The sequence below is a fragment of the Cyclopterus lumpus genome, chromosome 3, assembly GCF_009769545.1.
Source record: "Cyclopterus lumpus isolate fCycLum1 chromosome 3, fCycLum1.pri, whole genome shotgun sequence".
Lineage (NCBI taxonomy): Eukaryota > Metazoa > Chordata > Actinopteri > Perciformes > Cyclopteridae > Cyclopterus > Cyclopterus lumpus.
In genome coordinates, this window is record NC_046968.1 from 23,562,148 (window position 1) to 23,577,495 (window position 15,348).

The 15,348-nt window shown below is 43.3% G+C and overlaps 1 protein-coding gene across 1 annotated transcript in view; it reads right to left on the reverse strand.

Moving 5' to 3' along the window:
* fbn1 (fibrillin 1) overlaps positions 1–15,348 on the reverse strand; it is a 54,562-nt gene that overhangs the window by 19,975 nt on the left and 19,239 nt on the right. Inside the window, exons 17-35 of the mRNA XM_034525577.1 lie at positions 14,837–14,989; positions 14,186–14,239; positions 13,923–14,048; positions 13,685–13,810; positions 13,440–13,559; positions 12,768–12,905; positions 12,618–12,668; positions 12,393–12,518; positions 12,043–12,270; positions 11,831–11,956; positions 10,861–10,989; positions 9,235–9,360; positions 7,687–7,812; positions 7,452–7,574; positions 6,489–6,614; positions 5,803–5,928; positions 2,491–2,613; positions 1,348–1,470; positions 1,124–1,249 (exon numbers count right to left, since the gene is read on the reverse strand). Coding sequence (XP_034381468.1) covers positions 1,124–1,249; positions 1,348–1,470; positions 2,491–2,613; positions 5,803–5,928; positions 6,489–6,614; positions 7,452–7,574; positions 7,687–7,812; positions 9,235–9,360; positions 10,861–10,989; positions 11,831–11,956; positions 12,043–12,270; positions 12,393–12,518; positions 12,618–12,668; positions 12,768–12,905; positions 13,440–13,559; positions 13,685–13,810; positions 13,923–14,048; positions 14,186–14,239; positions 14,837–14,989 — 2,376 coding nt within the window. The remainder of the gene's footprint in view (positions 1–1,123; positions 1,250–1,347; positions 1,471–2,490; positions 2,614–5,802; positions 5,929–6,488; positions 6,615–7,451; positions 7,575–7,686; positions 7,813–9,234; positions 9,361–10,860; positions 10,990–11,830; positions 11,957–12,042; positions 12,271–12,392; positions 12,519–12,617; positions 12,669–12,767; positions 12,906–13,439; positions 13,560–13,684; positions 13,811–13,922; positions 14,049–14,185; positions 14,240–14,836; positions 14,990–15,348) is intronic.

Sequence of the window (15,348 nt, forward strand, 5' to 3'; positions counted from 1 at the left end):
AGGTCAGTCTGCTGCTCATTCAATTGAATCCAGCAACGTCTTATCACTGGATACATGAATCACACTGGTCTTCCACCAGTCATAAATGTGCTCATTGTGCCGACTCTAGAGTAACTCAGCGAGACAGATCAGCTGTCTGGGGAATACCTAAATAAGGCAAACCTGGATTGCATGTAAGCATACCACAAGGTTCTAAATCCAGAGATGTGTCTTAAAGATGCAGCATCTCAAACAAGAGTTTGAAAAGAATAAACGACCAGTGTACACATAATGTCATTCCAGCAGGATGTCAGAAATTAGCCTAAGATTCAGACTATATGGCCTTTTGTTACCCCTCCATTCTGTAGCCATTGTAAGTCTGTACAGACCTTTTGCACATCAAATATGAAATGTAATGACAATTTGAATTTTAGGCGAGCTAAAATCTTTGGGCGTGAATTTCAACGGTGCAGAATAAGAGTTCCTTTCACCCAGTCCATTGTCCGTCTGCATCAGGAAGACACAAAGACCTTGATCTCTCTAAACTGTATAGCATTGACATGAATGACCTGTTTAATTAACTCAACACAAAACTAAAGGCAGTGCCCACTCAACCTCGTGTCTGAGTGTTAAATAGGTGAAAAAACTGGAAAAATAGACTATGAAAAGATTATTAAAAAGCTTTACATATGGTTGGGTTGAAAAGCAGAATTGCATTGGCGGTGAACACATTAGCAAAAATAATGTTATCTAACAAGAAAACAGTTGGATGGCAAGGTTGTAACCAGCCAAAGTCTGCTATTTAAATATATATATAAATTTGACCGACCAAACCAACAAACAAACTTCTCTGTACAGAGAAGTTTGTTTGTTGGTTTGGTCTTAGAAATGTTCTCACAACTAAAACGCTTATTAAAACGAGCTGTCCTGCAAACAAGCTTATTGTGTGCTTCCCATGTACAAATACTATCTCGTGAGCTCCATTTGAAGGCAGCATCTGTTTGGATCATTTGTTCCTCCAAACAGGGAAACAAACAACCATTCACGAAGCCTGCTTGAATCACTCAACCTAATTTAGGACGTGGTGACCGATTCAGAGGTCTGGAACCGAGATAGTCAGAGTAGCAGTGTCGTATGGTTTTACCCTCGCAGGCCTTCCCTTCGGAAGTCGGGATGAAGCCCATGTCACATTCACAGCGGAAGCCTCCTGGCAGGTTCAGACAGTGGCCACTCTCACACAGGTTGCCGTTCTCTGCACACTCATCGCTGTCTGTAAAGGGTGGATCAAACGCACATTCACGGTCCGTAAACACAGAATGCATCAGTGTATCTTTAGAAAAGCAATACGTGTGGTTTTAGAAGTGGGACCTGAGCAGTAGAATCCATCTCCAGAGAAGCCATCCTTGCACGCACAGCGATACGAGCCCATGGTGTTGAGACAGTCCGCGTTGTTGCTGCACATGTGTGTCCCGTTGGAGCACTCGTCCAGGTCTAAAAACACAACAAAGTCCAATGACACGTATGCGTGTCGGGACTACTTCGTCCAAATGTTGGGGAAATGTTTTCTTCTTGGTAACAAAACTTGTGAAAACACCAGAAACTAATTATGCATTAGTTAACGTTATGACTTCTCTACCATGTCTGCAGCACTCCAAAAGCACATTCATTCCAAATCAAGATGTGAATCTTAACAAAAACAGCTCAGAAATATAGTTTCACCTCCAAAATAGGCTAAATAATTTCCTAATAGTGCATTTGTTCAGCCATGGATTATTACACAAGTATTAAGTCACTATATGTGGTACTGTACATTGTATTGTAGTTTCCAAGGAATACTGTAAGATACTCCATATATACTGTATATATATATATATATATATATATATATATATATATATTGGCAACACTTCACCTCCTTGTTGGTTTCAGTAATTTCAGACCAACCTTTACGTAGTATTTTTTAACCTTTTGATAGATAGATAGTTTTCTTGGATACTGACAAAATATTGAAGAAACGTCTTTTCCTTCTATGAGATGATATATACTATTTCAATGGAGCCGTTGAGTGGCAGCAAAAACCTGTGCATTTGAAGCCATCAGCCTTACCTGTGCATTTGAGGCCATCAGCCTTACCTGGGCATTTGAAGCCATCAGCCTTACCTGTGCATTTGAGGCCATCAGCCTTACCTGGGCATTTGAAGCCATCAGCCTTACCTGTGCATTTGAGGCCGTCGGCCTTATCTGTGCATTTGAGGCCGTCAGCCATACCTGTGCATTTGAGGCCATCAGCCTTATCTGTGCATTTGAGGCCGTCAGCCATACCTGTGCATTTGAGGCCATCAGCCTTACCTGGGCATTTGAGGCCGTCAGCCATACCTGTGCATTTGAGGCCATCAGCCTTACCTGGGCATTTGAGTCTGTCAGCCTTATCTGTGCATTTGAGGCCGTCAGCCATACCTGTGCATTTGAGGCCGTCAGCCTTATCTGTGCATTTGAGGCCGTCAGCCTTACCTGTGCATTTGAGTCCGTCGCCAATCCATCCTGGAGCACAGTGGCATTTAAAGCCGCCAGCTGTGTTGGTGCAGGTCGCATGTCTGTCACAGTTATGGGCTCCGATCTCACACTCATTGACGTCTGAAAAAGAGGAAACAAACGAGGGGCCATGTAAAGAAAGGTAGACAGTGCTCTGAAGGTCTGATGATTTGGGTCTGCATTCTCAGTCCAGTGGGGTTCTTGGCATTGTGGAGCGAGTTGACGCTTGGTTTGAATTGCATACAGGCAGCAGCAGGAGACGACAGGACTAAGTCTTTCTGGGTCACTGTCTTCATCCATGTATTTCAGAGCCGAAGGCACAGAGACATTCTCATGATCTCCGATACTAATAGCCTTCCTGCAGAGGTTTAATGAGCAGACCCTCTGGATTTTCATTTTGCGAGTGTGTCCGGGGAGCCAAGAAGGCCAAGAGGGAGAACGATCTCCCAACGCTAAGGGCTTGTTCTGTCTGCTCAGTCTGAACGAGTATTTCTGAGGTTATTTTAGGCAAAGATTACCCTCTTCGCACACAGACCCACTGACACTGCACTTCTCACATGAAGCTTTTAAAAGAGCCCTCTTTTAATGCTCATGTTTGGTTTTCTCACCAGCCCAGATGTCAAGTTTGGAAATGTAATCTTTCCCAAATATAATTTCGATAAAAATGCGATGTGGTAACGTTCCAACTCTACAAATAAACATTCCTTCACGGCAAAACCATTATAATTATATCTGAACTCTGCCAATGAAATGAAATATTGAGACACTTAGCAGATAATGCGGTTATAAAAGTATCTCGCAATATGGGAAAACCTATTGTATATAACCATGGATTCTAATAAATGAACAACAGCAATTAATGGGAAAAATTAAATTGTCTACTATTAAAATCGGCCCTGTCCATGAAGCTGTTTACATCCTGTAGGGTGTAACCAATAAGATCTCCAAGAAGCAGCTGGCGGTGACGAGATACTGCGAATGTGGCTCGGCAGCTCTTGTTCTTCGGGCATTTACGACATGATCGACTGCACGGGACGATGGAAAAAGTCTGTCGGGTGCTAATGTGAGTCAAACCAACCCTGTAAAAAGTGACCGACACAAAGCCTCGCCCCGTGTTACGGATCGGATCAAGGGATTGTGCAAGTGTGTGTGTGTGTGAATGTGTAAATGTCCCTGCACATCAAGGGAAGCCATGCCATGAACTCGGGCAAGATGTTGAGACTCATCAGCCAATGAGACACACCCCCTCTCTGTGTGTCTGTCTTTGTGAGGGTAGCAATTCAAAACACTGTCAATTAGAGATTAGTGCTGCTGGTTTACAGTCTTTCTTGAGGAGAGGGTACGGTATATTTACACTACTATTTGATGACGGGGTTAATATGAGGGCTGGTAGCAAACAAATCTCCCCGGATTACAGACGGAATCAAAGATAATTTCCCCCACGAGCCTTTGATGACAGAGAGAGCACAACAAACAGACACACGTTCTCATGTGGAAATGTAAAACGCAAACAGGGGGTTGTTGCATGCAAGAAGCGTGTCAGCGGTCACAGCTGGTGTCAAAGGGGAGGCCTGATTTGACTCTGGCTAATGTGTCACAGAAAAAGGATTCATGAGACATATGCCTACCTGGCTGCCTGATTACCTGTCTATCTGTTTGCCTTTCTGTCTATATGTATGCCTGCCTGTCTCGCTAGATGTCTAAAGGAATGCTAGTGTGGCTGCTCTCCAGACAACCTAAAGTAATAGCTATACTCTATAAAAGAAATAAAAAGGAGGGAGACACTCTAAATATCTGCTGATCCAAGCCATATAATCAAATGTTCCTACATTGTGTACCTAGTCTCGCTGGAATTGCTCAAATTGTTTGACAGTTTTGTCATTTAGCTTAAAGACGACAAAGTCAGCATGATTTATCTTTTAACCCTGATCCCCTCTTTAAAGTTAGGACACTCCCAGTCTTGTAAACCCAGCACATCTCCACCCAGTCCTAACTTTCCAATACACACGCAAGAACTCAGAAATCCCCAATGTGTACATACAAATACTGACTCCGTGCCCACTGAGCTCTCCGAGTGTTGCAGTGTGGAATAAAGGAAAAAAAGAAAAATAATTATTGCGGGAGCTTCATCAACAGCTGGATCAGATCTGAGCTCGAGAGCACCACTAACTCATCAACGCTCACACGCACGCAAGAAGATCTAATCCACGCATACCAATGTGGTCACACGAGGCTTTTGGACAATGATCACCGATTTCTTCTGCATTTTTTCGGCCCGAATATATTGAAAGCGGAGCCGATTCAAATAGATTCGCAGGCTTTGTTCGCTTGTCTATAACAAGACATCCTGCCTGCCTGAGAGGAATTAGCGTCTTGATTCCTTGGTATTCTGGGGATGAAATTCCAAACCTGTGAATCAGCACCGGCTGCGTTACTGCAACCCCGTCTTTCTCAAAACAAGTGAAATACTGTATGGACATCTTAATGGGATTAGAATGAGCAAGAGTGTGTGTGTGTGTGTGAGTGAGTTTGGATCATACTTCAGACCGGTTTATTTACGTCTGAAGGAAGACACGCTGCCGCTGAATGTGTGTTTTGACTCATTTCGATAACCGAGATCAGATAAGATCGTGGAACGAAAAAACTCTTGTCTCCCGTCAATTCCAAACTTTTTAAGTGGCCACGTAAATCAAGACTCAACTCTGGCTAGACAAGGAGTGAGACCAAACGAGCATGCGGGGCTCTAGTGGCCGGATGGACTTTGTATTTATGTGTTCTGGAGCCCTTTCAGGCGATCGCATGCTGCAGAACTCTTCCAACCATCACGTAATGTTTAACTGACCTTAATGAAAGAGCAACAAAAGGAATAAACAAAGGTGCGATGTGACGCATGCATCTGACAGAAGACGGTGAGCTCACTGCTCCCGCTGCAGTTACATGTGAGCGTGTGTTAACGACGTACGTGTGTTTGTGAGCGTGTTTCTCGTCGAGTCAGACAGGAGCTCTTGAATCGAGGGTGAGTAATGTGAGAGCGGCTTCTGGTTAGCCAGGCATCCTCGGTGCGTCCTTTCATCTCTCATCTCTCTCTTTGACATGCTTTCACTCCTGTAGTTTAACAAAACCACACACACACACACACACACACACACACACACACACACACACCTCTCCTCCACCATTTAATCAGCAGCCGCCCTCTACTGACGCACCATCGTTTCACTCCCATCCATGTTCTTCCTATGAAAAGGATGTTCTCTTGTGGTTAGGAAAGTGTGGGTTTGTTTCGCTCACCTGTGCAGCCTGTGGTTCCCTTGCGGACAGAGTATCCCGGGTCACAGTGACAGATGAAGGATCCCTTCGTGTTCTCACAGTTCCCACTCAGGCAGATGTTTGGATTCAGATCACACTCATCCACATCTAGACAGGGAGGAAAGAGAAATGGAGAACAGAGAAGGAGGAAGAATTTTTATTTGCTACAAGTACAATAAAGAAAAAGGTCATGATAAATTGAATTAGTTTTTGTTGGTGCAGCCCGCCAAACAGGTTTTGATTAGATGTAATATATGGAAGTGAGTCATAAATTAATGACATTATGAACTATAAAATGTGTTTGCTTTGATAAATACAGCAATAAGATAGTATGTTTGTGGCGAGCGATCTAAAAGTCCGAACCTCATTGATGGCAGGGTTTTGTTTTCTCACTCAGTGGAACCAGACTTCTAAATGCCATGCATTCCTTCACGCTCTACCCAAACTAACACTATGTTCACTGTCTTGTAAATCAACAACAACAACATTAAGTCTCTCACACACACAGACTCATAGACCTGAGTCATTAAGTCTTATTCTCGTGACTCATATCTTGGATAACCTTTAGGTTGATCGTTCGGTGCTTCAGAACCCCCCTGGATCTAGTAAACGCAGAGCTGCAGAGGGGTGTGGTGTTTTATTTCAGGCATAAAATGTGCATCCATTACCGAGGCAGGTCTTCATATCGTCAGATGACATGAAACCGTCATAGCACAGACACTGGTACGTCCCTGGGGTGTTGGTGCACTGGCCTCCATCACAGACTTCTGGGCTCTCTTCACACTCATCAATATCTGAAGATGGAAGACAGCGAGGCAATCAAAAATTAAATGTGAGCAGGACAGGAACAACTGTATTGAGTACTAGTACTCCAGGTTTGAATGCTGATGTTTTTTTTACTACACAGTTGTTTTAAAAGAACACATCAAGACAACAACATGAAACAATGTGACTTCAGGGGCACATTCCTCTTTCATATGCAGGACAGAATACAGGACAGTGCATTTACTCTGTCACTCATGAATTCAGCACGGTCCATTCAGGAAAAAGCTTTTGCAAGTTATTTCCAGCTCTTCTTTTGCACACACTACACTGAAAATTCCCCTTGCACTGCCTTTTGATCTCTGTCTGTATATCTGTCTCTGGTAATTAAAGGAATAGGAATCACAGGAGTCAGTCTATATACAACACGTGAGGCCTACGGTCATGGAAATGAAATGAAACGCCTGGAATCATTCAAACAAGCACCATCTACTTATCTATCCTGTTTAGTAACATTTTGGATCTAATAACAAATGGTAAATTGTCAGATGTGGCCTTAACTTTATTGTCTGCCGACCAACTGATGCTTTCTTTGAACACGTGCCAGTCAAATCACAGCGGTGAGTCTCTCTCTCTGTTTGTTCCTGCTGTTAAATCTGTTCTCTCTCTCTCTAAAAAAAGAAAAGACCTTTTAAATGTCTGCACGTGCAGTCTTCTCTCAATCTCAAATAAACCTTAATTGAAATCACTTTTAAGGCAGTTTTCTTCAGATAACGCATCTTGACTTGGTGCCATCGTGATCGTAGAGCTGGAGAGATGAATAACGACAGGATGACAGGCGAGGAGAGACGAGATACAGAGCTACGCACCGGTGCAGCTCCTCAGGTCCGGCATCAGGGCGTATCCACTGTGGCAGCTGCACTCGTAGCCTCCCTCCGAGTTGGTGCAGAAGGTCTCGCAGCCACCGTTCTCGATGGTGCACTCGTCGATGTCTGAGAGGCGAGACGAAACATCGCCGTCACATTTGATCTTCCGATTGCCACGATGGAATCAAAAGAAAACATCTCCGAGGGGACAATAACCAGTCGTATGTTTCATACGCACCAACACACTCCAGTCTGTTCTCTGTAGATTTGTATCCCGTGTCGCAGGAACACTGGTAGCGGCCGATCATATTGACACACTGGCCGTTCCTGCACAGCCGGTCACTCAGGTTGCATTCATTGATATCTGAAAGGACAACGCAAATACAAACCATTTATAAATAAGTAATCAATAAGGATAAGCCCCCATTTTTTAAAGCTGAAAGTGCCATCGACGTGTTTGCGTGATGGTTTTTGTTCTTCGGACATGAAATGCGAGTCAGGGAGGAACAAATGGAGTAAGTCACTCTAAATGTTAATCACTTGCCTTAAAAGTGCCTTGAAGCAAGGCACCCACCTACAGTAGGGCGTCACTAGCAATTCTCGGCATTATCAAAACTCAACTCAATAATATTCAGTTTAATACTACAAAAAAAACTGCAACATTTTATTTGCGCTATTTGAACCTTTAATATATTTGAAATTTTTGGCATTTGGCATTGACGAACGATGAATTGACTATCAGAGCAGCTGCCTTTTCATTTTCTGTCGATCGACTAATTGATCATCGTATTGGCTCTACAGACGCAGTTAATTGCACCATTAGAGCTCTTACAGTGGAGACACTAATCAAACCTCAAGTATAACTTGTGACAGATGTTTCATGATGCATTCGGTACTTAAAAGTGATGAATAGAATATTTCCAACACGGGATCTGACTTCGTTAAGCACACTGTATCACACCCATCTCTGAAATATGCCAAATAAACAAAAGTTTATTATCATTATCATCATTTTAGCGCTTCAACTTCAACCAGAGATAATAAAGACCATTGTCTCAAAAGGGATGAGGCGGGCAGTTTTCATTAATGCTTTCATAGATTTTATTACTTTGGGGGGTTATAATGAAAATAAATGAGCCTGAAGGGCAGTGTTTGAGCATTAGGTCACGGACTGGAACCTTGAGACACTGCATTAGGTCATCAGAATGACACCCAGTGAATAATGCACGATCAATGCAACGCTAACTAAACACGGGTTTAGTTGCGAAACTATAGAAAGCATGGGAAAAGTCCGGCGCTGCTCTGGTTCTTGTGGAAAGAGTGTGCTCGATTAACCAACATGTGAACAAAGATAATTCACAGAAACTGACTTACTGGAAGAGACCGCTCATTATTGAGCCAACATGTTCCAGCAAAGTGTTCACTGGGTAAAAAAGTGCCTATAGATATTAACAACAAGATGTCTGAATCTCAATTATCCAATGAGAGGTAGACACAAAAAAGTTTGCCTCTCAAAAACAGACATTTCAGAATAAAAGTACAAAACAAAATGTAACATTAACAGTGAAAGCTACAGTACCAAAATACAATTAAAAAAAACAAGAACAGCATTTCTCTCGGATTTTAGTCTAGTCTAGAGTTCATATCAGCCCATCTATCAAAGAATATACAACACACACATGATTTGATTTGATCTCAAAATAGAGTCAAAACTATACGCCGCAACACAGATTTCTCAAACAAAGGAGAAAAGTTGGTAGCGCTCTCTGATGACCTCGTCACTCACCTAGACAGGCCGAGCCATCGAGTGCGATCTCGTGTCCATCGGGGCACACGCACTGGAAGCTGCCCTCCGTGTTTACACAGTCACCTCCACGGCACAGCAGGGGGTTCCTCTCACACTCATCGATGTCTGAGGAAGAGCACGCACACACACACACACGCATGCACGCACGCACAAGTAGACATATTTATGTTATGTTCAAACTGCAGGCAAATCAGATTTGTTTCTCGAGGTCTTTTAAGACAGCTTGTCCTCACTGTTGCTTGATCAGATTTGTGAGTCCAGACATCGGCAACCTATTTGCATGGGTTGCTGTGGTAACGACTTAGGCGTCAGTAAGTAGCGTAGCTAGCGTAGGAAACATTCGGCCTCGAACACACTGTTAAGTCGCGGTGCAGAACTCCTCCCGATATGTTGCATTGTTAAGGGGAATAAGCAGAAAGGGAAATTGCCAGCAGACAATATATATTTTGTCATTTCGCTGGCAGCAGCATGTATATTAACTATTGTTAGTCCTTAAATTTTAGTTTTTTGTCATTTCCAATGAAGCAAAAAAAAAACATTATTGTTGTTTGATCTGCAAAAAACGTGAGACTACGTGTTAAGAGATATTGTGGTCCTGACAATCGCTTGTTGTTTGCATAACTGCATGGTGAGAGAACCCAAGCAGCAGCTTCGTGGCTGGAAGTGATGTCATGAAGCTAGATTTATTGACCGTAACAAAAAAAAGAAAAGAGGTCTATAATTATTGTACATGTTTGTTATTTTTGTTCGCCTGCTAGCCTAGTCAGTACCGACATATAACCGACTTATAACTACAACCCTGCCGGCATTAGTTCCAGTCCCTTTGGAACAGCGTGCAACTACATTTAGTTGTGCCAATTTTGGTCTAACGGCAACTTCAGGCCAACAAAAGTATTGAGACTCTCCATTTTGAGTGTACAATTTATCCTTCGAATTTAATCAAACGGCGACAAAGACGCACCAGAGCAGAAATAGAGCGTTAAGTATTCTCTCAGATGGCAGAACATTCAGACTTGTACTGTAGCTGCATATGAAAATCATTGTGTTCCCCTCACATGCAGGTCAAGTATGTAATAAGGAACAATTATATTTTAAGACTTTACGAAGAAGTTTTTCAAAGTGATTGTGACGAAACTTTGGCTGCACAGACTTAAGATATAAATAATAAGATATAAATAAATAAATATATATATATTTATACAAATGCACACAGCCTGCAAATGTCAGATTCCATCTGCCATCTAAACAGTGAGTCCCGTGTCTGGCATGTTCGTCTAAGCACCTCATCCAGAGCGTATGGCTCGAGAGGGAGTGTGCAGGAGATGGCTGGGTAGTGATTAGGAGTGGGGATGTGAGGCAGGTCTTCCCTATAGTTGGAGACCTTTATAGGTTGGCAAAGCTATCTGCTCTTCAGATGTTGCCCATTTAACAGGGTGTGTGTGAGAGAGTTGTTAAGTTAAGTCCTCGCAGACTAAATGATCTCATATGAAAGAGTGCAGTCTCTGCATGTAGCTGTACCAAATCACCTCAAGCTGAGGACTCGGCAAAGGTGTTTTCTTTTTTAGCGTCTGCAGGAGTCGGTGTGTGTGAGGATTTGTCACTCACCCATGCAGTTTTTCATCATCATGAAGCCACTCTCATAACCTTCGAAGCACTCGCATGCAAAATCTCCGGCCGTGTTGATACATCTGCCCTGTCCACACAGGTCCGGAGAGATGTGGCACTCGTCAATGTCTGGCAAGAAAGGAACGCAAAACAAAACTCAGCAATTTCTCTTTAAAACACCGGTGAAAAGCTTTTAGAGAGCTCTCTGTATTCATTATGAATATAGAGCGATAACGATAAAAAACATTTGTTTCCGGTATGTTCTTTTTTATTGTTGTTATTGTTCTTTTTTCTCAGTAAGTCAGTCATTTAACAAAGAAGTGAGGAACTGATAAGATCAGATAAGCAATGAAGGTACACATATAAATATAAATCAGACTAAGCGAAAAAGCACAAAAGGTTCCAACAAAGAAAGGATATAAAATGAGATAAAGAGATGAATTTATGGATGACTTAAGCAGCCTTAGCTCTTCAAGCTGATATTTCCAAAGTCTAAAGCTAAAGGCCCCGATCCCTTTTGAATTGAATCCACATTTTGAAACACTTTACACAAAGACTTTCTGCCGGGCTCTCACTCATTTGGGGGGGGGGGGGGCAGATAAACAATGACTCAAGTCGTAAATTTACAATGGTGCATTCCAAAAGAGCTTTAGAAAAAGTTAATCAATAAGTATTTCTCAATGTGTTATTCAGCCTATAAACTGTCAGAAAATAGTGAAATATGCCCATCAAAATGTATCCAAAGTTATAGGCGCCGTCTTCAAATTGCCCCAAAACTCAAAGTCATAAAATTAACAATTATATAAAACAGAGATCCTTACAATTCTGAAGCTGGAACCAGCAGATGTTTGACCTTTTTGCTTGATAAATAACTCAAAAGATGAATCAATTATCCCATAGTTGTTGATTAATATCTATGTCGACTAAATGACTGAGCTACTAATCGACTAATTGCTTCGGTACTACTCACCAGTGCAATTCCTCTCATCAAAGTCCAGAGCGTAGCCGTTGTCACAGCGACACCGGAAGCTCCCGATGGTGTTTCTACACCTCCCATTGGAGCACAGGGTGTTGATCATCCTGCATTCATTTAAATCTGAGGTAAGGAGCAGAGGGTTAGAGGCAGGTGAGAGGCCATTAATGAAACAACCCATGCCTGTCTGTCCGTGGAGGGCGCAGTACCTTTGAGGAAGGGTCTGCCGTTGATGAAGTCCCCCCTATGCGAGAAGCCTGGGCCACGAGGACAGAGCTGGATGTACTCTGGAGTGCCCCTCTCTGGACACTCGTCGCACTCAGGGCCCCAGGCCACGCCCACTGAGCAGCAGCAGGCGTCCACACGCTGCTTCCCTGCGATGGCAGCCCCGCAGCGCTCATCCTCATGGGTGAGGTAGCAATGCTCCATACGCAGGTCTGCAAGTCACACGTACATATCACATGCATTTGTAGTGAAGCGGGGTATAAATGACACATTCAACACATGACATTCAGACGGTTAGAGCTCATCAATACCACTAAACGTGGACAGTACCCACCAATGCACGTCCTGCCAGTGACGTCAACAGTCATTCCCGGGGGGCACTGGCAGATGAAGGAGCCCGGTGTGTTGAGGCATTTGCCATTGATACACACCCCGGGAAACACTTGACACTCGTTCACATCTGACCGTCGACAGAGAAGATGGATCAACATCAACAGCAGGTCCAGTGTTTCACGTCGCTCAAATGAATGTGTCTAAATGGCATCAACGCAGACCGTACCTTCACAGACGTTTCCTTTGACTCTCGCAAAGCCTTTACCGCAGATTGGATCTGAAAAAAACAAAAAGAGGGGCGCACAATAAAATGTCAGCTGATGCAGGTATGTGGTTTACTAAAATGTGCAAAAATGGTGCATATTGATCCCCTCACCTTTTTCACATTTGGCACATGGGCTGTTCCAGGCTTCTCCCAGCGTGGAGCAGCAGTGGGACTTCAGTGTAGCCCCGTTGATGTTGACCTCACAGCGATTGTTGACTATCTTCAGCCAGCAGGTGCTCTTAGTCGTCTCTGTTTTAATGAAATAACCCTTGTAGCTACTTGACATTCAGTTATGTGGAATTAAATCACATGTGGATCAACAGCACACGCTGTTTTATGCCAAAGGTCTGTATCAATTAATCTCTATAGCTCTAAAATAAAACGGAGTGCTGAAGGGCTTACTAATAGTCAACCTGCCCTATAAAAAGGGACAACCCGTCTCTTCTGGCTTCACGATGAGTTCATTTCATTCAAGTGTGACGGTGCCGGTACAGCATTTGATCCAACTCGTCTCACATTGTTTATTGTAGTTAATCATCGAGCAGTTGCAAAGTTAAACATGAGACTAGACTGATTTTTTTTGTGTGAATAACAAGTGGGGAAAATGCTTAAAACCGTTTTCCACTCATTTTAATGCGTGATACTCTTATTACTTGATAGGTTTGAATAAATCAAAGTGTGGGTTTCTTTCATTTTTTCCTTATGTTGAATAAATACACATTTGGCCAATTAAAGTACTGCCTACCTTATAAAATCTGATTAAACAACTGGATGCTCCCTTACCGATGCACTCCATCCCCGAGCTGTCCAGCGAACTGCCGAGTGAACACAAACACACATAGGACCCTTGGCTGTTCCGACACTCTCCGTTAACACAGGGGCTCGACAGACACTCGTCCACATCTGTGGGAGACAAAAAGATAAAAACTGTTTTTCTCAAATTGGTCATTTCTCGTCACTCTGATATAGCAGAAGATGCAGGGAGGAAGTGGCATTGTGCTGCGCAACAGAATGAATGAGTCTCTGACCGGTGCAGATGTCTGTCTCGGGATCAAAGAGGTATCCTTTGGGACACTGACAGGTGAAACTGCCCGGTGTGTTCCTGCACAGGCCGTTTTCACACAGCTGCCTGTTCATCAGACACTCATCGATGTCTGAGGAGAAAACACAGATAGAGAGAGAGAGAGAGAGAGAGAGAGGATGAGTTTTTGCTCAAACTGGCTCATTTTCAGAGAGGACGAGGACATAACGGAGCACTTAACTTACCAACACAGTTTTTGCCCGTCAGGTCTACCTCGAAGCCTTCATTGCAGGTGCATTTGTAGGTCCTCAGCATGTTCTCACACACCCCGTTCTGGCAGACGTCTGGGTCGAGGGCGCACTCGTTAATATCTGAGAAGGCAAAAAATAACCTGTTGAACGTCACAGTAGGGAACAAAAAAAACAACCTAACCACCAGTTTAATTAACATGGCTCTGGTTTCTGTTTTTATATAACTGAAAGACGCACAACAAGCTTGCGTTCGTTACCTCTCCCATCGCCGCTTATGCCAGGACCACTGGGGCACAGAGCCAGGAAGTCAGCTGTAACAAAACACACAAACGGCACCGTTTTGGTTGATTAAAAAGCACAAATACCAGCGTTTGAGAAAATATCAAATTTGCCAAAATCCGAGAAAGCTCAAAGCGAAACATGTAATGCCATGTCATTATCCATTTCCATGGTTTCTCATTTAGCCGAGATGTATATAAAAGCGTCTCCTTAATGTGGTGCAGCTCTGGCGTCTTTTGATACAGAAACTTTAATTGGCAGGACTAATGAGAAGAGACGGGATGATGTGTGTGCGCATGTGTGTGCGTGTGTGTGTGCGTGTGTATGCATGTGTGTGTGTGCGTGTGCGTGCGTGTGCGTGCGTGTGCGCGCATGTGTGCCTGCGTGCGTGTGTGGAGGCTGTCAATGTCTTCTAACTGGGGAAAAGTGAAATCTGAGCTGGTTTGTCAGAGAAGACAAAGCATTTGATCTGGTCCTCCTGACTTTGACAGGTGTGTTTTGAATTAAACGCAAGTGTGTGTGTGTGTGTATATGTGTGTGTGTGTGTGTGTGTGTGTGTGTGTGTGTGAGTGTGTCAGCAGGAGGTGGCTGCCTATGTGTAAAAGGCGGGGTGATTCGAGTATCCGTACCAGAGCTCTGTGGTGGGCAGGGTTGGCAGGGCTCTCCGTAGGCGTACTCCGTGCTGGCACAGCAGCACTCCGACTTGGTCACAGCTCCAAATAAAGGCCTAACACATTGCCCTCGCTTGTAGCCACCATAACACGAACTGCGCATATGCGTGTCTGTTTTGGTCAAAATAAAAGATTGTGTGAGAAACAGTGATGAGGCAAGAGCTGTGGAAAAAGGCTGGAGACAGAGAGACGGGAAGGAGAGAGTCCGCAGCTCCGAAAAACAACAACATTCAGTTTTGTTTATGCATTTGACTGTAAAATGTCTCTTTTGTGGTTAATCTGAGTAAAATGTGAAGACAGCAGTGAGATAAATCCTTAAAAGTTAGCTCACTCTGAGTTTTTGTCGGAACATTTTGATCATCAATGCAAGAATTTATCTAATTATTTCCCAAAGTAGTCAATTAACTTCTTAAACAGACATGTTGTAAAACTAATTTCCATCTTCTTCATGAAGCAAATAAAAATAGAGA